This window comes from Schistocerca americana, chromosome 11 (assembly GCF_021461395.2).
Source record: "Schistocerca americana isolate TAMUIC-IGC-003095 chromosome 11, iqSchAmer2.1, whole genome shotgun sequence".
Taxonomy (NCBI): Eukaryota; Metazoa; Arthropoda; class Insecta; order Orthoptera; family Acrididae; genus Schistocerca; species Schistocerca americana.
In genome coordinates, this window is record NC_060129.1 from 143,323,348 (window position 1) to 143,341,307 (window position 17,960).

The following is a 17,960-nucleotide window of genomic DNA, read 5'->3' on the forward strand; positions in this document are numbered from 1 at the left end:
GTTAAAGGTCTAAATTCTTACTTTTGAAGCATTAAAATTATACTTCAAATTGAGATTTTTTATCATCAGTTTGGGGGAAAAAAGTTTTAAGGGGAGTGTCTTGACTCCCCACTCCCATATTCTCTCGTCTCCATTACTGATATCTTCTTTTCAAACTTTGTATCTCTGCGTTAGAAAAAGGGGGGAGGGGGGTAGAGTTTGTCACCAAATTGACTAGGATGTTATTACAGCAACAGCACTGGCTTGTACAATAAAATAAGATGTCTGCTTATAACATTCTCATCGTATCAGGCAATCTGTCGCAGCATAAGTCCTGGAGGCAGTTACTGTAAAATTCCAATTTTTGAAAAGTTAAAATTAAAAATCATATTGTATTATGTTGTTATAAACACGTTTATTGTACCTTAAAAACAAAATTAAAGTATTATTACACAGGCAAACAACACTTAAAATACAATAGGACCAGCTACATGCTCACTGCTCAAAACTCAAAACCAGACTGACAATCCTCAGAATTGTTTAAAATTATTATTTCATTAGTTAACAATTAACTCGTACAAAAAATGAAAATACGTATATAAATGTGTGTCTGCTCAGAACAGTAAGTACACTAAGATATTAGTACATGTCTGTTATTTCTTTCGAGAATAAACTCTTACATAAGAAATTACAATAATACATTTATATTTTTCATTAATTACTAGAGACTTCCTTCACGGGAATTATTCCCTTCATTTACAGAGCTTCTACACTTTGAACTGAAATAGATTAAACAGTCATTTTCTCAGTTATGAGTTTTTTTTTTATAAGAGTTACATATATTGTTTACATGTGCAATCCTGAATTAGACTGGGAAATGTTCATTTTAAATATGCCTCAATGGGCTGTTGAGTTTCATGCTGTCGCTTCTTCTGTTCTTTGTCATTCCTGATTTGGTAATAACATTATTAATTTATCTTTGTTAATAGCAGTGGGGCTCTGTGGATGTGGATTGAATTACAGCAGCTAGCCCCGTTCATTTACTGCTTTATTTATGCCACAGTGTGGTTTGGGCTTTCACCCATCTTGTATACACTTGCATGCTTGTCAGTATAAGTTTGTATCAGCTGTGTTTTGAACAGTGCAGGTCCTGTCTGCCCTGTGATTTGTGTTTTTCTTGCTAAAGCAGAACAATGAGCCACAAATTGTGGAATGAAGGAGAGTTGTTGTGTTGCAAATGCGGTTGATAATAACATTATACTGATGAACTTTAAAATGTGTTATAATAAATGAATGTGGGTGCAAGCACGAAATGTCTTGGTGTAAATGAAGCTGTACAAAAAGTGGGTGGTTGCTGTATTTCTTCAGACAGATATATTACGCATGGTGAACATTAATAATTAATTAATAAAACTGACAAACTACGGGGACGGATTCCTGACTGGAAATGGAGAAAATGAGGTCCTTTGAACATGAGTCAAGAGATGCGTCGTCGCCACGTAGGTGGCACTGAGAATGAAAGTTCCTCTGTCATGTGTCATGTGTTCCTTATGTTTTTCAAATGTTTTGCACTCTGTCTGATTGGCACAGTGTACTGTAAGCAGCAGACTGATCCAGTATTTATGTATGGAACAAGTCAAGATCGTGCTTGTGTACAGCCAAGCATGTGGAAATGGTTGAGAGGTAGTATGGTTATACCAAAACAAGTACCATCACAGACACCTACCACATCACTTAACATTTTGAGCCCTTTTTAGACATTTGTGGGATCATGGGTCCTCTCAGACAGACGAATGTGCAGGGAGGTGGCAGAATGCGTGTACACCAGATTTGGTGGACCAGGTTCTGCAGAAAACTGAGACAAATCCTAGTAAAAGTTCCAGGCAAGTGGCTGGTGAACATAGTGTAAACTAAAGTTAATGTGTGTCCTGCATGTCAACCACTATCATCCCTGTCAACTGCAATCACATGGAGCCCTCTTTGAACATTGACATGGATGCAATACAGCTCTGTACTGTGTTCAGGGCCGACTTGTTGCTGTTGCATACACACTGTCCATTTCTGGATACATGCCCATAGGACCTATCTTCCTCCATTTCCAGTTCAGGAATCCATCCATGCAGTTTGTTTTATTAATGCTCAACCTGTATAAAGGCTTCATGTCTCCTCATTCAGCTTCTTTCTCTAGCACTCCATTCCTAATCCATTTTCATCCTAGTTCTTAAATGCAGTTTTCATTCCACTTCATCCGTCTTTACTTCTCCCTCGATAGTTCTATCATCTCTGGACCAAACCTGGTTCAGTGCTTACCATTGGTTCATCTTTGACCTAGTGTGACACCTGTCCTTCATGTTCATCCTCCATTGTCCTCACCACAGGTTGAATCCCCTTTCTTCCCTCAGGAAGGACGACAAAAGTTCTTCGCCTTATGAAGTTTTTTTATTTTTTTATACTTAGTTTTTATTGACAGAATTTGGAAAATAGCCTTGTGAAGCTTAGTAGTGGCCAACCGTTCTCTCCTCAGCTAATATATTTACCAGTTTTCCCTGGGCTGAAAGTATTTCCTCATTTGTGGAGGGTTGTTCATAAATATCTTCAGGGTCTCATAAGATGAGGTGAAAATATTAGACGTACAGAAAAATCACACAAATTGGTGGATAGAGCATTTCTCTAATTTTAGATTTGTAATAGATGCTTTGGTGTAGTTTTTGCAGACTAGTAGGGGCCAGTTGTGTCTGAATATGCCATATAATGTAGTGATGCATGCATTTTGCATCCTCAAATTTGCTAATTGAGGCACAGTTTTGACTGCTCACCAACAGTTTTGTACCAAGTATTATGTAAAAGCTTCAAGACGTGAAACAATACATGGATAGCGTAAGGGCCAGTCAAATAAGAAATGAACACCAGCCACAATGGGACTGTGGTATGGTTCCATTTAAAATTAATCACCATATGCATTAAGACATTGATCCCAGTGGGAGATGAGAGGATCAATTTCGTAGAACAGTTGGGTGAAAATCGCATTAAGGATCTAGTCCGTGTGGAGGATGTTGCAGTGTTTCTCAACCAAATTTCTGAAGCGTAGCCTTCATTCCCTTGGCAGTATGGGGATGGGTGTCATTATGTAACAGAGTGGTTCCTTTAGACAGCATTCCTGGACATTTTGGATTAATGCCCTGTCACAGTTTCTGCAAGGTGTCTTCACAGCGCTGTGTGTCATTTGTGGTCCCACACTCGAGGAACTCTACAAGCAGAGGCCCCTTGCAGTCAAAGGTTATCCTGACCTTGCTGGAACTTGGGTAAACAGCTTTGGATTTCTTTTGTGGAGAAATTGTTTGCCCTTGTGTTGCTAGAATGCTTTCTGACAGTCACCATGTTGCACGATAGTGCTCTTTCCCACACTTTCAATAGGACAAAGGCTATGCATGAGCGATTTGGCTGAGAAATGCTGCAACAGCCTTCATAAAGCCCAGTTAAAGCCCAGTTACCTCGCCATTTGATTTTCACATATTTGGCGACCTGAAGAAAGATAAGCAGCAATGTTGGTTTCAATTGGACAAGGAAGTGTAAGGGTGGGTGGTGCGATTGTGCATCCATCAGCAGCTGACCATCTTTTACAAAACAGGAATTGATTGTCATGTCTCCCAGTGGGATAAATGTCTTGCTGCGTGTGATGATTACTTTCGAATGGACCCATTACATGGTCCCTTTGTTGCAGGTGTTCGCTTTTCATTTGACTGCCCCACAGACAACACACCCTATGAAACTGGCTTCTAATGTGGTTCGAAGAAAAAGCTGGCTCAGACCGTCACCAGAGAAGGTGGAGTGTGTGTGGGAACAAAGAGTTGCAGATATCGCAATTAACTAGTTGGCAACTGGGTCTGCATGTAAAACCATACTGGCTGCAGTTGTTCCATGCACTGACTACTTTGGATAGTGATGTATTGTGAGCTTCATCCTGAATCGCAATGACTTACAGTGGCTACTGGAGGAATATGCTCTTTCACAAAAGTTGGTTTTGAACGTTTAAGCCAAATTTCATGTGTCTGGAAATGTGAATCATCATAATGTGAGTATTTGGGAAGCAGAACATTTATACTGGTTTGTGGGAAATGTCACAGTTAACATCTTTGTACCACATCCTATTTCCCGAAGATCATGGGCCACTTATGTTTGCTGAGAAAAATGTGACTAGTTCAGAGAACTTGGACATGCTGCAGCTGTGGGGTATGCTACAATTACAGGAAGACAGTGTGGCTCCATTTTGCAACAAGATGGTGCTCCACCAAACTTCCTTGTAGACATTCGTGATTGACACAATGCAGAACAGCCACAATGTTGGATTTGACTTGATTCTCCTGCAGTGGCCCCCCACCATGTGATTCCTTCATACGGGTTATGTGGAAGGTCACACATTGCTGCTTCCACTGCTATTTAATTTGAAACTGTTGCAAGGAAGGATAATTAATGAGGATGCTGACTTAGACTTGTTGAGATGTGTATGGCAAGAGTCTGTCATACTGACATTGGCCACATTACAGTGTTCCCTTCGAAATGGTGGACACCTATCGCTTCTCGGGTCCAGTCTTCGATGCCCGGTTGACGTGACTCCCTCATCTTCAATAGCTGAAGAGGACGTGCTAGTTACATCTCAATGTTCTTAGATGTTTGTGCAATACCACCTGGGGTGCAGACTGCTCTATTCTACTGTGATTGTACAAAGCTCTGGTCCAGTCTCGTTTTAGACTACGGGAGTCCTGTCTACGGTTCTGCATCGCCTTTGACGTTGGAGATACTAGAATCCATCCACCATTGTGGGGTAACGACTTGCGACTGGTGCCTTCTGGACTAGCCCCGAGATAGCCTTCTTGCAGAGGTGGGGATTCCACCACTGTGAGTTTTGCGCCAACAACAGCTGATATCTTACACGCTCCACATTCGCTGCACCCCAAAGCACCCTAATTATGGTCTCCTTTATCCAGACACACAGATCAACCTCTCACGGCGGCGGCCATGATGTGGGCTTACCGTGGCCCCTTTACCGTTTCTTTTGAGCCCACGCACGTAACTCTCCGTGGTGTGTTTCTCGGCCACAGCTCTGTCTTGATCTCTCCATCAGTTCAAAAGATTCAGTCCCTCCGGAGGCCCTTCACCACCAATTCTACTATCTGCTCAGTTCGTTCCAGGTTTCAGAAGTGATTTATACTGATGGCTCTATGGTTGCTGGTCACACTGGTTTTGCTTACACCTATGCGAGACACGCGGAACTTCATTCCTTGTCAGATGGCTGTAGTGTTTCTTCTGCAGAATTGGTAGCCATCTTGCGCGCTCTGGACCATGTCCGTTTCTGCTCAGGACTGTCCTTCACTATCTGTAGTGACTACTTGAGCAGTTTGCAAGCTATCAGCCAGTGCTTCCCTCGCCACCCATTGGTCATAGTTATCCAGGACTCTCTTTCTCTCCTTGATCAATGTGGGTGCTCAGTGGTTTTCATTTGGACCCCAGGCCGTGTTGGGATCTGTGGCAATGAACTTGCTGATCGACTGGCTGCTTACTAATAGACCATTTCTTGCTATTGGCATTCCAGAAATAGACCTTCGCTTGGCATTACGTCGTCAGGTTTTGGGACTTTGGAATGCAGAATGACACTCTCTTTCTTTGCTGATCAAGCTCAGGGCGATAGAGGATTCTAAAACTATGTGGCGGTCCTCCTTACTGGCCTCTCATGAGGCCTCTGTCGTTCTTTGCTGGCACCGCATCGGCCATACTTGGCTGACTCACGGTTATCTCCTCTGTCGTGAGGACCCCCCCCCCCCCCCCCCCCCCCCCCACTCTTTGTCGTTGTGGATCAATGTTGACTGTGGTTCACCTCTTACTGGACTGTCCCGACTTAGCCGCCCTGCGACGGACTTTTAGCTTTCCTGACTGGCTACCCCTGGTGTTGACTGACAATGCCTTAGCGGCTGACCAAGTTTTATGATTTCTTTGTGATGGGAAGTGGGGAGGGTTTATCGTTTTATTGAAGGGTGGGACCTTTAACTTTATCGGTGGGCGGAGGGGATGGCATGCCATCTTGCTCCTCCCTTCGCCCCAATTGGACTGGCTTCGACTGGGTTTGGTGGTTCACCCCCGCCCTCTGCCCACTCCTTTCTTTATGGGGTCTGTTTTATCTTGAGTGTCTACCTGTGCTTCTTCCTTCATGCCCCTGTCATTAGTCACTTTCTTTCCCTCCTGTCCTCTTCCACCTTCTTCCTTCCTTCTGTCAATTTGTAATTTTAATCCATTGTAGTTCCCTCTTACAGTGTGAGGTTTTATCGGTTTTAGTCATTCCGAGGTCAGAGGGACTCAGGACCACGTACTTTGGTCCCTTCTCCAGTCCAACCAACCAAAGTGTTCCCATACTGAGCACCAGTAATGTGAGCAATAAAGTAGGATAGATTATCTGTTCACTGGTACATTTCTGTATGTCTCGAGTTTCTGTGCCATTTGCCATCTGAAACCGTGTCAGTGCTTACATTGCCTGTGCAACATATTTAACTGTGTGCTGGCTATATCCAGGAGTTGGGAGACGGTGAGGGGAAGCCGATGCCACAGGAGGGCTCGACGCTGGACGCGTCGTTCTTTGCGGAGGCGGCCCTGGGCAGCAGCAGTGTGCGGTCGCCTGCTGTCCCGAATGGCGCATCACGGGAGGACCCGCTGGAGGCGGCGCGCAAGCGCAAGATCTCGCTGCAGCGCGAGGAGCTCCCCAAGAAACTAAAGCTGGTCAACATCTCGGACACAGTGAGCAAGGCGGTGAGCTCGTTGCATCGCGCAGTGGACGCGATGCAGCAGGCGACGGCGCGGGGCGGAGGCGCGTCGGCGCCGTGTGACGAGTCGGAGGCGTTTGGCCGGGTGGTGGCGGCACACCTGCGTGCACTGCCGGTGGCCATGGCACTAGATTGCCAGGCCGACATCCTCAACTATCTGTTAGAGCAGCGGCGCAGTGCCCTGCCGGGGGCGGCAGGGGCGGCCGCTCCCGGGTCGTCGACGTGAGATGGCTGCGGTGCCTATGCAGGAGTACCAGGTGAGCAAAGGACATATCAAACGGGTGCAGCACAGTTAGCTGAAATGGTATTGATAATTGAGCGACAAATGTGAACAGTTGTACTGGTTGTGAATAATTTATATAGATCTACATCTACGTCTACAGTGATACTCAGCAGTCCACTTTGGGTGCGTGGTGGAGGGTACCTTGTACCATTGCTGGTTATTTCCTTTCCTATTCCACTCACAAGTAGCCCCCCTGCGGGTCCGGGGTAAGAATAGGCCCGAGGTATTCCTGCCTGTCGTAAGAGGCGACTAAAAGGAGTTTCAACTGTTTCAGCCTTCCATGTGATGGTCCCCCTTGGGGTTTGACCTCCATTTTTCAAAATTCTACAGAAGTACGAGCCTTTTGGGGAAGGACACCTTACGTGGTGTACCACTGGTCCTAAGTGCACTAAGACCTTGGCACTCAGCATTCTACCGGCGTTGTAACCATACCCGCTATTCCTCAAATTGGGCCTAAACGCCTGATGGGTTGTACAAGTTACACCCATAGTGGGTCCCCATCTGCACCAGCAATCATGATGGACTTTCCATGGCACCTGAAATCCAGCACGGTAGCCAGCCCGTTGTGGTGGGGTCGTCATGTACCCTCTAGGTTGTAGCCCCCTGACAACACAGGGATCATACTGCCGATACCTCAGCTGCACCCTCCCCACGTCGGCCAAGGAGTAGATGCTCCTTGGGGCATCAGGACTCCCGGCAACAGGTGGCCCTTGCTGAGGCTAGGTGGCGCCCGTGGGGAGAGCCCCTGGTCGGAGTGGGTGGTATCAGAGCAGACGTTTCGCAGATGAAACGTCAACACGCATCAGGTCGCTCTGCGGCCGAGTGTTTCAAAAGAAAAGGTACCGTTTCTAGTTCTGGTTCTCCTGCCCTTTCCCCCTTGGCTACTCCCTGGGAGGAGGGACAGGCCCGCCAGCTTAAGGCGAAGTACTTCCCCCGCTATTTGGTCTGTTCTCGAACCGATGGGGGGACGTTCGCCACCTCCAAGCCCATGTTCTTTGTTCAGCACATTGAGGACATCTTCGGGGAAATCGAGGCTCTCGGCAAGGTCCGTTCTTATCAAGATCACCTCCGCCACGCAGTCGGCGGCGCTCCAGGCGTGCGACCGCCTAGGGGACATCCCAGTATCCATTGTCCCGCATCTGGCTCTAAATAGGACGCAGGGGGTTATTTTTTATCGTGACCTCCTGCTACAGTCTGATGAGGAGCTCAGGGCCAACCTGGAGTGCCGAGGCGTGCATTTCGTCCGCCGAGTCCAGCGCGGCGCCAAAGACCGTCGCATCGACACCGGGGCCTTTATCCTCGCCTTCGAGGGGGACGTTCTCCCGGAGAAGGTAAAGGTGATGTGCTACCGGTGCGACGTGCGACCTTACGTCCCGCCTCCTATGCGCTGTTTTCGGTGTTTGCGCTTTGGGCACATGTCGTCACGGTGTGAGGCTGAGCCCCTTTGTGGCGATTGTGGACGTCCTCTTCGTGAGGAACATACATGCACCCCACCACCTTGGTGCGTTAATTGTCCTAGCATCCACTCGCCTAGATCCTCAGACTGCCCCACATATCAGAAGCAGAAGAAGATACAAGAACTCAAAACTTTGGATCGGCTCTCTTATTCTGAGGCCAGGAAGAAGTACGACTGCCTCCATCCCGTGCCGTTGACCACTTCGTTTGCCTCATTTGCATCCACTCCTTCCGCGGTATCCTCACCCCTATCCTGTCCCCCCTCCGCCTCCTCCGCCCATCAGGGGGCTCTGCCTCCGCCTCCCAAATCCCTCCCTTCCAAATCCTCCTCCCCCGTGGCCCCCGCCCCCTCTGCCCCAGGGGCCACCCTTCCTCCTCCTCCTCTCCCCCCGCCACCTGAGAAGCGATCCTCTTCTCAGGCGTCCATTGGGGAAACGTTCCAGACCCCAGCTTCCGAGGTCTGGCGTTCCAAAACGGACCCCGTGCTTGAGGACCTTCTTCGGGTCCAGCCCACCATCCCTGTGCCTCCTCGGCCTTCCAAAAAGGCCTCCAAGAAGAAGTCTCTATCCTCCTCTCCACCCCGGCGAGTTTCGTCTGACGCTCCATCCGTGAGTCGCTGCTCCCGGCTGTCCTCAGTTTCGCCGGGACGCTCTGCTGCCAGGCGCTCAGCTGGCCTCTCGTCGGCAAATGATGCTGCCCCTCCTACACAACCAGGGACAGCGGCCGCAGCTGGCGACGACTCGATGGAACCGGATCCGCCTCCCGCCGGTTGTAGCGTTGTTCCCTCGCAACCTGGCCCTCCGTGGTCGTCGAGGTGACCAGCTCTTCCCCCGTCTCGTTCCCCCAACTTTTTGGTTCCCCCAACTTTTTGACTAGCGATGGCCTTGTTACATTGGAACATAAGAGGTATTCGATCTAATCGGGAGGAATTACAACTGCTCCTCCGCCTGCACTGTCTGCTCGTCCTTGGTCTCCAGGAAACCAAGTTGCGCTCGACTGACCGTATTGCCTTTACCCACTATACCTCGGAGCGGTATGACCTCACCCCTGTGGACGATATCCCAGCTCATGGTGGGGTCATGTTGCTCGTTCGGGACGATGTCTATTACCATCCCATCCCATTGACCACCCCACTCCAAGCAATTGCTGTCCGTATTACTCTTTCTGCTTTTACTTTTTCAGTTTGTACCATCTACACTCCACCGTCATCTGCTGTTAGTCGGGCTGACATGATGCACCTGATCGTTCAGCTTCCCCCGCCGTTTTTATTGTTTGGCGACTTCAATGCCCATCATCCCCTTTGGGGCTCTCCTGCATCCTGTCAAAGAGGCTCACTCTTGGCGGATGTCTTCAACCATCTCAATCTTGTCTGCCTTAATACCGGCGCCCCGACTTTCCTCTCGGACTCTACTCATACCTACTCCCACTTGGACCTCTCGATCTGTTCTACCACTCTTGCCCGTCGGTTCGAGTGGTATGTCCTTTCTGACACCTATTCGAGCGACCACTTCCCCTGTGTCGTTCGTCTCCTGCACCACACCCCATCCCCACGTCCTTCGCGCTGGAACATACCGAAAGCTGACTGGGGACTTTACTCCTCCCTGGCGACCTTTTCGGACCACGATTTTCTCAGTTGTGACAGTCAGGTCGAATACCTCACGGCTGTTGTCATCAATGCTGCCGAACGTTCCATTCCTCGTACTACCTCTTCTTCACGTCGCATTTCCGTCCCCTGGTGGAACGAGGCTTGTAGGGACGCTATCCGTGCTCGACGACGTGCTTTACGCACCTTTCGCCGCCATCCTACGTTGGCAAATTGTATTGAATACAAACGACTCCGAGCGCAATGCCGTAGAGTCATCAAAGACAGCAAAAAAGCTTGTTGGGCCTCTTTCACCAGCTCCTTTAACAGTTTTACTCCCTCTTCCGTCGTTTGGGGTGGCCTGCGCCGGCTGTCGGGCATTAAGGCCCACTCCTCGGTACCTGGCCTGACCTCAGGTAATGAGGTCCTTGTTGATCCTGTGGATGTCTCCAACGCCTTTGGCCGCTTTTTCGCGGAGGTTTCATGCTCCTCCCATTACCACCCTGCCTTCCTTCCCAGGAAAGAGGCAGAAGAGGCTCGGCGACCATCCTTCCACTCGCTGAATCTGGAAACTTATAATGCCCCCTTTACTATGCGGGAACTCGAATGTGCGCTTGCACTGTCCCGGTCCTCTGCTCCGGGGCCAGACGCCATTCACGTTCAGATGCTGGCACACCTTTCTCCGGCGGGCAAAAGCTTCCTTCTTCGTACCTACAATCGCGTCTGGACCGAAGGTCAGGTCCCCATGCGTTGGCGTGACGCCGTCGTTGTTCCTATACTCAAACCCGGGAAGGATAGACACTTTCCTTCTAGTTACCGCCCCATTTCTCTTACAAGCTGTGTCTGTAAGGTGATGGAGCGCATGGTTAATGCTCGGTTAGTCTGGATTCTTGAATCTCGACGGCTACTTACTAATGTCCAATGCGGCTTTCGTCGCCGCCGCTCCGCTGTTGACCACCTTGTGACTTTGTCGACATTCATCGTGAACAACTTTTTGCGAAGGCGCCAAACGGTAGCCATGTTCTTTGACTTGGAGAAGGCTTATGATACCTGTTGGAGAGGAGGTATCCTCCACACTATGCACAGGTGGGGCCTACGCGGTCGCCTGCCCCTTTTTATTGATTCCTTTTTAACGGATCGAAAGTTTAAGGTACGTGTGGGTTCCGTATTGTCCGACGTCTTCCTCCAGGAGAACGGAGTGCCTCAGGGCTCCGTCTTGAGCGTAGCCCTTTTTGCCATCGCGATCAATCCAATTATGGATTGTATTCCACCTAATGTCTCAGGCTCTCTCTTTGTCGATGACTTCGCGATCTTCTGCAGTGCCCAGAGAACATGCCTCCTGGAGCGCTGCCTTCAGTGTTGTCTAGACAGCCTCTACTCATGGAGCGTGGCAAATGGCTTCCGGTTCTCTGAAGAGAAGACGGTTTGTATCAACTTTTGGCGCTATAAAGCGTTCCTTCCGCCATCCTTACATCTCGGTCCCGTTGTTCTCCCATTCGTGGAAACAACTAAGTTTCTAGGGCTCACGTTGGACAGGAAACTGTGTTGGTCTCCACATGTCTCTTACTTGGCGGCCCGTTGTACACGTTCCCTTAATGTCCTCAGAGTTCTTAGCGGTTCATCTTGGGGAGCGGATCGCACTGTCCTGCTTCGCTTATATCGGTCCATAGTCCGATCGAAGCTGGATTGTGGGAGCTTCGTCTACTCGTCCTCTTACACCGGCTCAACTCCATCCACCATCGGGGGATACGTCTTGCGACCGAAGCCTTCTACACTAGTCCTGTCGAGAGTCTTTATGCTGAAGCTGCCGAATTACCATTGACCTACCGGCGCGACGTACTGCTGTGTCGGTATGCCTGCCGGCAGTTGTCTATGCCCGACCACCCCTCTTACCAGTCCTTCTTCGCCGATTCTCTCGACCGTCAGTACGGGTTGTATGTGTCTGCCCTGCTGCCCCCTGGAGTCCGCTTCCGTCGCCTGCTTCGACAATTGGATTTTGCCCTCCCTACCACCTTCAGAGAGGGTGAGAGCCCAACACCACCTTGGCTTCAGGCTCCGGTTCATATTTATCTCGACCTCAGCTCACTCCCGAAGGAGGGTACTCCGGCTGCAGTGTATTGCTCACGGTTTGTCGAACTTCGTGCTCGACTTGCCGGTCACACCTTTATTTACACCAATGGCTCCAAAACTGACGGTGGTGTCGGCTGTGCCTTTGTCGTCGGGGCCGCCACCTTTAAATACCAGCTCCTCGACCAATGTCCGAGCTTTATGGCCGAGCTTTTTGCTCTCCATCAGGCCGTTCAGTATGCCCGCCGCCACCGCCATTCATCGTATGTACTCTGCTCTGACTCACTCAGTGCTCTTCAGAGCCTTGGAGCTCCCTATCCGGTCCATCCCTTGATTCAACGGATACAGCAGTCCCTCCATTCTTTCGCTGATAATGGTTCTCCTGTCAGCTTTCTGTGGGTTCCCGGACATGTAGGAGTGCCTGGGAATGAGGCTGCGGATGCTGCAGCCAAGGCTGCAGTCCTCCTGCCTCGGCCAGCCTCCAATTGTGTCCCGTCATGACGTTCGTGGGGATGTATGTAAGAGGCTTGTCGTTGTGGTGGGATGCTTGGTCATCCCTCCAAGGAAACCAGCTCCGGGCAGTAAAACCGCTCCCAACTGCTTGGACAACCTCCTCCCGACCATCTCGGCGAGAGGAGGTCCTTCTGACCAGGTTGCGGATTGGGCATTGCCGGTTTAGCCACCGCTACCTGCTCTTGGGTGACCCAGCCCCGCTGTGTCCGGTCAGGCCTTAACAGTGCGCCATGTTTTATTGTCGCGTCCCCGTTTTAGTCAATTTCGTGTTGTCCTGTCCCTGCCATCTACTTTACCAGATGTTTCAGCTGATGACGCTCAAGCAGCTGCTCGTATTCTGCGTTTTATAACTTTGACTGGCTTGTCCAAAGCCATCTAACCTTTTTACTTATTTTATCTGCATCTTTGTCAGGTCCTTCTGGTGTGCCCCCCTTCCCCTTGAGTTTTACTAGATTCCGTGTGCTCTAACAACAGTGACTGGGCGCTAATGACCTTCTGGTGTCTCCCCCTTCCCCTTGAGTTTTACTAGATTCCATGTGCTCTAACAACAGTGACTGGGCGCTAATGACCTCAGTAGTTGAGCGCCCTTAAACCCCACAAAAAAAAAAAAAAAAAAAAAAAAAAAAAAAACACCTCACAAATAGTATGAGCCCTAATTTCTGGTATCTTATCCTCATGTTCCTTATATGTAATGTAAGGCAATAGACTTGTTTTGTATTCAGCTTCAAATTCTGGATCTGTAAATTTTCTCAGTAGTGGTCCTTGAAAAGACAGTGACCTTCTGTCCAGGGATTCCCATCGGAGTTCCTGAAGCATCTTTGTAGCACGTGCTTGTTTTTCAAACCTACCGCTAGCAAATCTAGCATCCCGTCTCCAAATTGCTTCGTTGTCTGCCATTAATACGACCTGATGTGGATCCCAAACTCCCAAACAGCACTCGAGAATAAAAGAATAGTTCGCACCAGCATCCTATATGCGGTCCCCATTACAGATGATCTGCACGTTCCTAGAATTCTCCCAATAATAGGAAGTCGACCATTCGCTTCACTACCACAATCATCAGAAGCTCATTCCATTTCATATCTGTTTTCAATGTTACATCCAGTTATTTAAATGATGGACTGTCAAGCAGCACACTGCTATTGCTGTATCTGAACATTATGGGTTTGTTTTCTGTACTCGTCCACATTAACTTACATTTTTCTACATTTAGCTCGAGCTGCCTTTCATCACACCAACTAGAAATTTTGTCAGTCATATTGTATTCAGTCAATGAACTTTGACACCTGACCATTTGCAACAGCATCATCGGCAAACAAACGAAGATTCCTGTCCACCAAATCATTTATGTATGCAGAGAATAATAGTGGCCCTATCGCAATTCTCTGAGACACTCCTGACGATACCCTCATCTGATGAACACTCGCCATCAAGGACTTGATACTGGGTTCTGCTACTTAAGAAGTCTTCATCCAAGCCACTCACATCTGTGAACCTCTTCTGTATGCTTGTACATTCTTTAACAGCTGGCAGTGGGGCACCATTTCAAATGACTGGTTCATTGGTTGTTGAGTTCCACGGCTGAGGATTATATTATTTAAAAAAGTATAGCAGCCAGTCACTGTTTTATGTACGATGATTGAATGAAAAGTAATGCCTCTCGCTTTGTTAAGTGGGTTTGAATGGGAACATTTTAATAAATCAAACACACAAATAATCCTTAGAATGTGATCTTTTATTACCAATATTCACTTTTCCACATAATCACATTTGTGTCAACTATGAACGTGTTTTCTGAAGCCGTCACGGAAGAAGTCGACAGTCTGTTTCTGCAACGAGAGTCTTGCAGTTCTCTTAACATCTTCATCAAAAGCATAGTGATGTCCCCGCAGATTGTCTTTCATTATCGGGAACATACGGAAATCAGGCGGTGCTAAATCTGGACTGTATGGAGGATGCCGTACAGTTGTTAGGTTCAGTCTCTGATGTTCTGCTCTGGTGGCACATGAAGTGTGTGGTTTGGCATGGTCATGCTGCAGGAAAAACTTTCCCTTTTCCTTTCGGACCCTTGTTAGCCGTCATTTCAGAGTTCGCAGCGTTGTGATGTAACGCTCTGGATTTATTGTTGTTCCACGATCAAGGAAATCAATGTGGATAACACCATGTGTGTGGCCATGATTTTTCCATCTAAGGGCTATGTCTTGAATATCTTTTTCTGGGGTGAGTTTTTGTGTCGATATTCGATAGATTGATGTTTAGTCTCCGGGTCATAATGGTGTGTTCGCTTTTCATCTCCTGTCACAATTGAATGGCGAAAGGAGTCACCTTCATTCTCGTAATGTGAAAAGAAGTTCCTGGCAAAATTCTTTGCACTTTCATTTCAGGAGTCAGGATCCAGGGTACCCATCGTGCACAGATCTTCCGATAGCAAAGCAATAATGTGACCAATATGTTCTGGTGAAATGCCGATTGTGCTTGCAATTTCTCTCTGAGTGATAAGATGACCATCTTGAATCAATCTGTCAACATTTTGCTTGTTAAACTCAGTGGTTGCTGTCACAGGACGTCCAACTGTTTGTTTGTCATGCAGGGCAGATGTTCCCACCTCAACATCTTTAAACGTACTCACCCAACGATGCACAATACTCACATCAACTCAATCACAATAAATGCTCTGATGAATCTCATTTGGGGTGACACCTTCTGCTGTCAAGAATTAAATGACTGCACGTTGCTTAAATCGCACTGATCGACCGTCTGTGCAGGGTTCTGTACTTTACACTGTAACAACACAACCGTCCAATGCTCAGCCTTCCCGCCAACTGGAGCTGTAGAGAAGAGGCTACAGAACAACCTAGTACCTGCCAACTGTTGAAGAGTTACAAAGATGGAGGCGCTACCTTTCAGTCAACCCTCGTATTTGTATTCTTGTCAATATATACTTTGCACTTGGACCCATTATCAGTTGGCATAATACATATTTCAGTCTTCAGTTAGTATATCATTAAAACATCAACAACAATACAATGGCAACTGTAGTGTCCAAACTGTTGTTGCCGTTCTAGCTATATATTAACTGAAGATTGAAATATCTATTATGCCGATTGAAGATGAGTCAAAGCTTGAAATGTGTATTGGCATAAATAATAATACATACATTGAATGATTTCTGTATTTCTTAAAATAATGTAATTGTAGTTTAGACTGGTATAGACTAGCTGGTTGCAATAGGCATACTTTCAGAACATGCACAGACTGACAGGTACTGACACTCTTGTAAAGAGGTTGCTTGCAGTTAACCGTGTAAGTCATTTCTATATCTTCACTCTCAAACCACTATGAGGTGCATAGCAGAGGGTACGTCCTTCTGTATGTGTTATTAGGGTTTCTTCCCTTCCATTCACATACGGAGCACAGGTAGAAAGATTGAATGCCTCTGTACATAGTGTAATTATTCTAATCTTATCCTCTTAATCACTATGTGTGTGATACATAGGGGATTGTGGTACATTCATAGAGTAATCATTGGAAGTTGGTTCTGAAAACTTTGTTAGTAGATTTTCTTGGGATAGTGTACATCTATCTTCAAGAGTCTTCCAGGTCTGTTCCTTCAGTATGTCTCAACACTCTCCCACAGATTAAACAACATGTGACCATTCATGCTGCCCTTCTCGGTGTATGTTCAATATCCCATGTTAGTTCTATTTCAATACGGGTCCCACACACTTAAGCAATATCCTGCAACTGGTTGCACAAGTGATTTGTAAGCAATCTCCTTTGTAGATTGATTGCTCTTCCCCACTATTCCACCAATAAACTATAGTCTACCACCTGCTTTGCCTAAGACTGAGCCTATGTGATGGTTCAATTTCACACCCCTTTGAAGTGTTACGCTCGGGTATTTGTATGAGTTGACTGATTCCAACAGTGACTCATTGATATTGTGGTTGTAGGATACTACATTTTTTTTGTTTGTGAAGTGCACAGTTTTACATTTCTGGACATTTAACATTTAAAGCAAGTTGCCAATCTTTGCACCACTTTGAAATCTTACTGAGACCAGACCTGACTGAATTTTTATGCAACTTCTTTCAGACAGTAGTTCATTGTAGATAACTGCATCATCTGCAAATAGTCTGAAGTTACTACACTCCTGGAAATTGAAATAAGAACACCGTGAATTCATTGTTCCAGGAAGGGGAAACTTTATTGACACATTCCTGGGGTCAGATACATCACATGATCACACTGACAGAACCACAGGCACATAGACACAGGCAACAGAGCATGCACAATGTCGGCACTAGTACCGTGTATATCCACCTTTCGCAGCAATGCAGGCTGCTATTCTCCCATGGAGATGATCGTAGAGATGCTGGATGTAGTCCTGTGGAACGGCTTGCCATGCCATTTCCACCTGGCGCCTCAGTTGGACCAGCGTTCGTGCTGGACGTGCAGACTGCGTGAGACGACGCTTCATCCAGTCCCAAACATGCTCAATGGGGGACAGATCCGGAGATCTTGCTGGCCAGGGTAGTTGACTTACACCTTCTAGAGCACGTTGGGTGGCACGGGATACATGCGGACGTGCATTGTCCTGTTGGAACAGCAAGTTCCCCTGCCGGTCTAGGAATGGTAGAACGATGGGTTCGATGACGGTTTGGATGTACCATGCACTATTCAGTGTCCCCTCGACGATCACCAGTGGTGTACGGCCAGTGTAGGGGATCGCTCCCCACACCATGATGCCGGGTGTTGGCCCTGTGTGCCTCGGTCGTATGCAGTCCTGATTGTGGCGCTCACCTGCACGGCGCCAAACACGCATACGACCATCATTGACACCAAGGCCGAACCGACTCTCGTCGCTGAAGACGACACGTCTCCATTCGTCCCTCCATTCACGCCTGTCGCGACACCACTGGAGGCGGGCTGCACGATGTTGGGGCGTGAGCGGAAGACGGCCTAACGGTGTGCGGGACCGTAGCCCAGCTTCATGGAGACGGTTGCGAATGGTCCTCGCCGATACCCCAGGAGCAACAGTGTCCCTAATTTGCTGGGAAGTGGCGGTGCGGTCCCCTACGGCACTGCGTAGGATCCTACGGTCTTGGCGTGCATCCGTGCGTCGCTGCGGTCCGGTCCCAGGTCGACGGGCACGTGCACCTTCCGCTGACCACTGGCGACAACATCGATGTACTGTGGAGACCTCACGCCCCACGTGTTGAGCAATTCGGCGGTACGTCCACCCGGCCTCCCGCATGCCCACTATTCGCCC

At 48.1% G+C, this 17,960-nt stretch overlaps 1 protein-coding gene across 1 annotated transcript in view; it reads left to right on the plus strand.

Annotated features, from left to right (window-relative positions):
• Positions 1-17,960, plus strand: part of LOC124553677 — a 52,618-nt gene that overhangs the window by 5,634 nt on the left and 29,024 nt on the right. The window contains exon 2 of the mRNA XM_047127562.1: positions 6,541-7,045. Coding sequence (XP_046983518.1) covers positions 6,541-7,014 — 474 coding nt within the window. The 3' untranslated portion in view covers positions 7,015-7,045. The remainder of the gene's footprint in view (positions 1-6,540; positions 7,046-17,960) is intronic.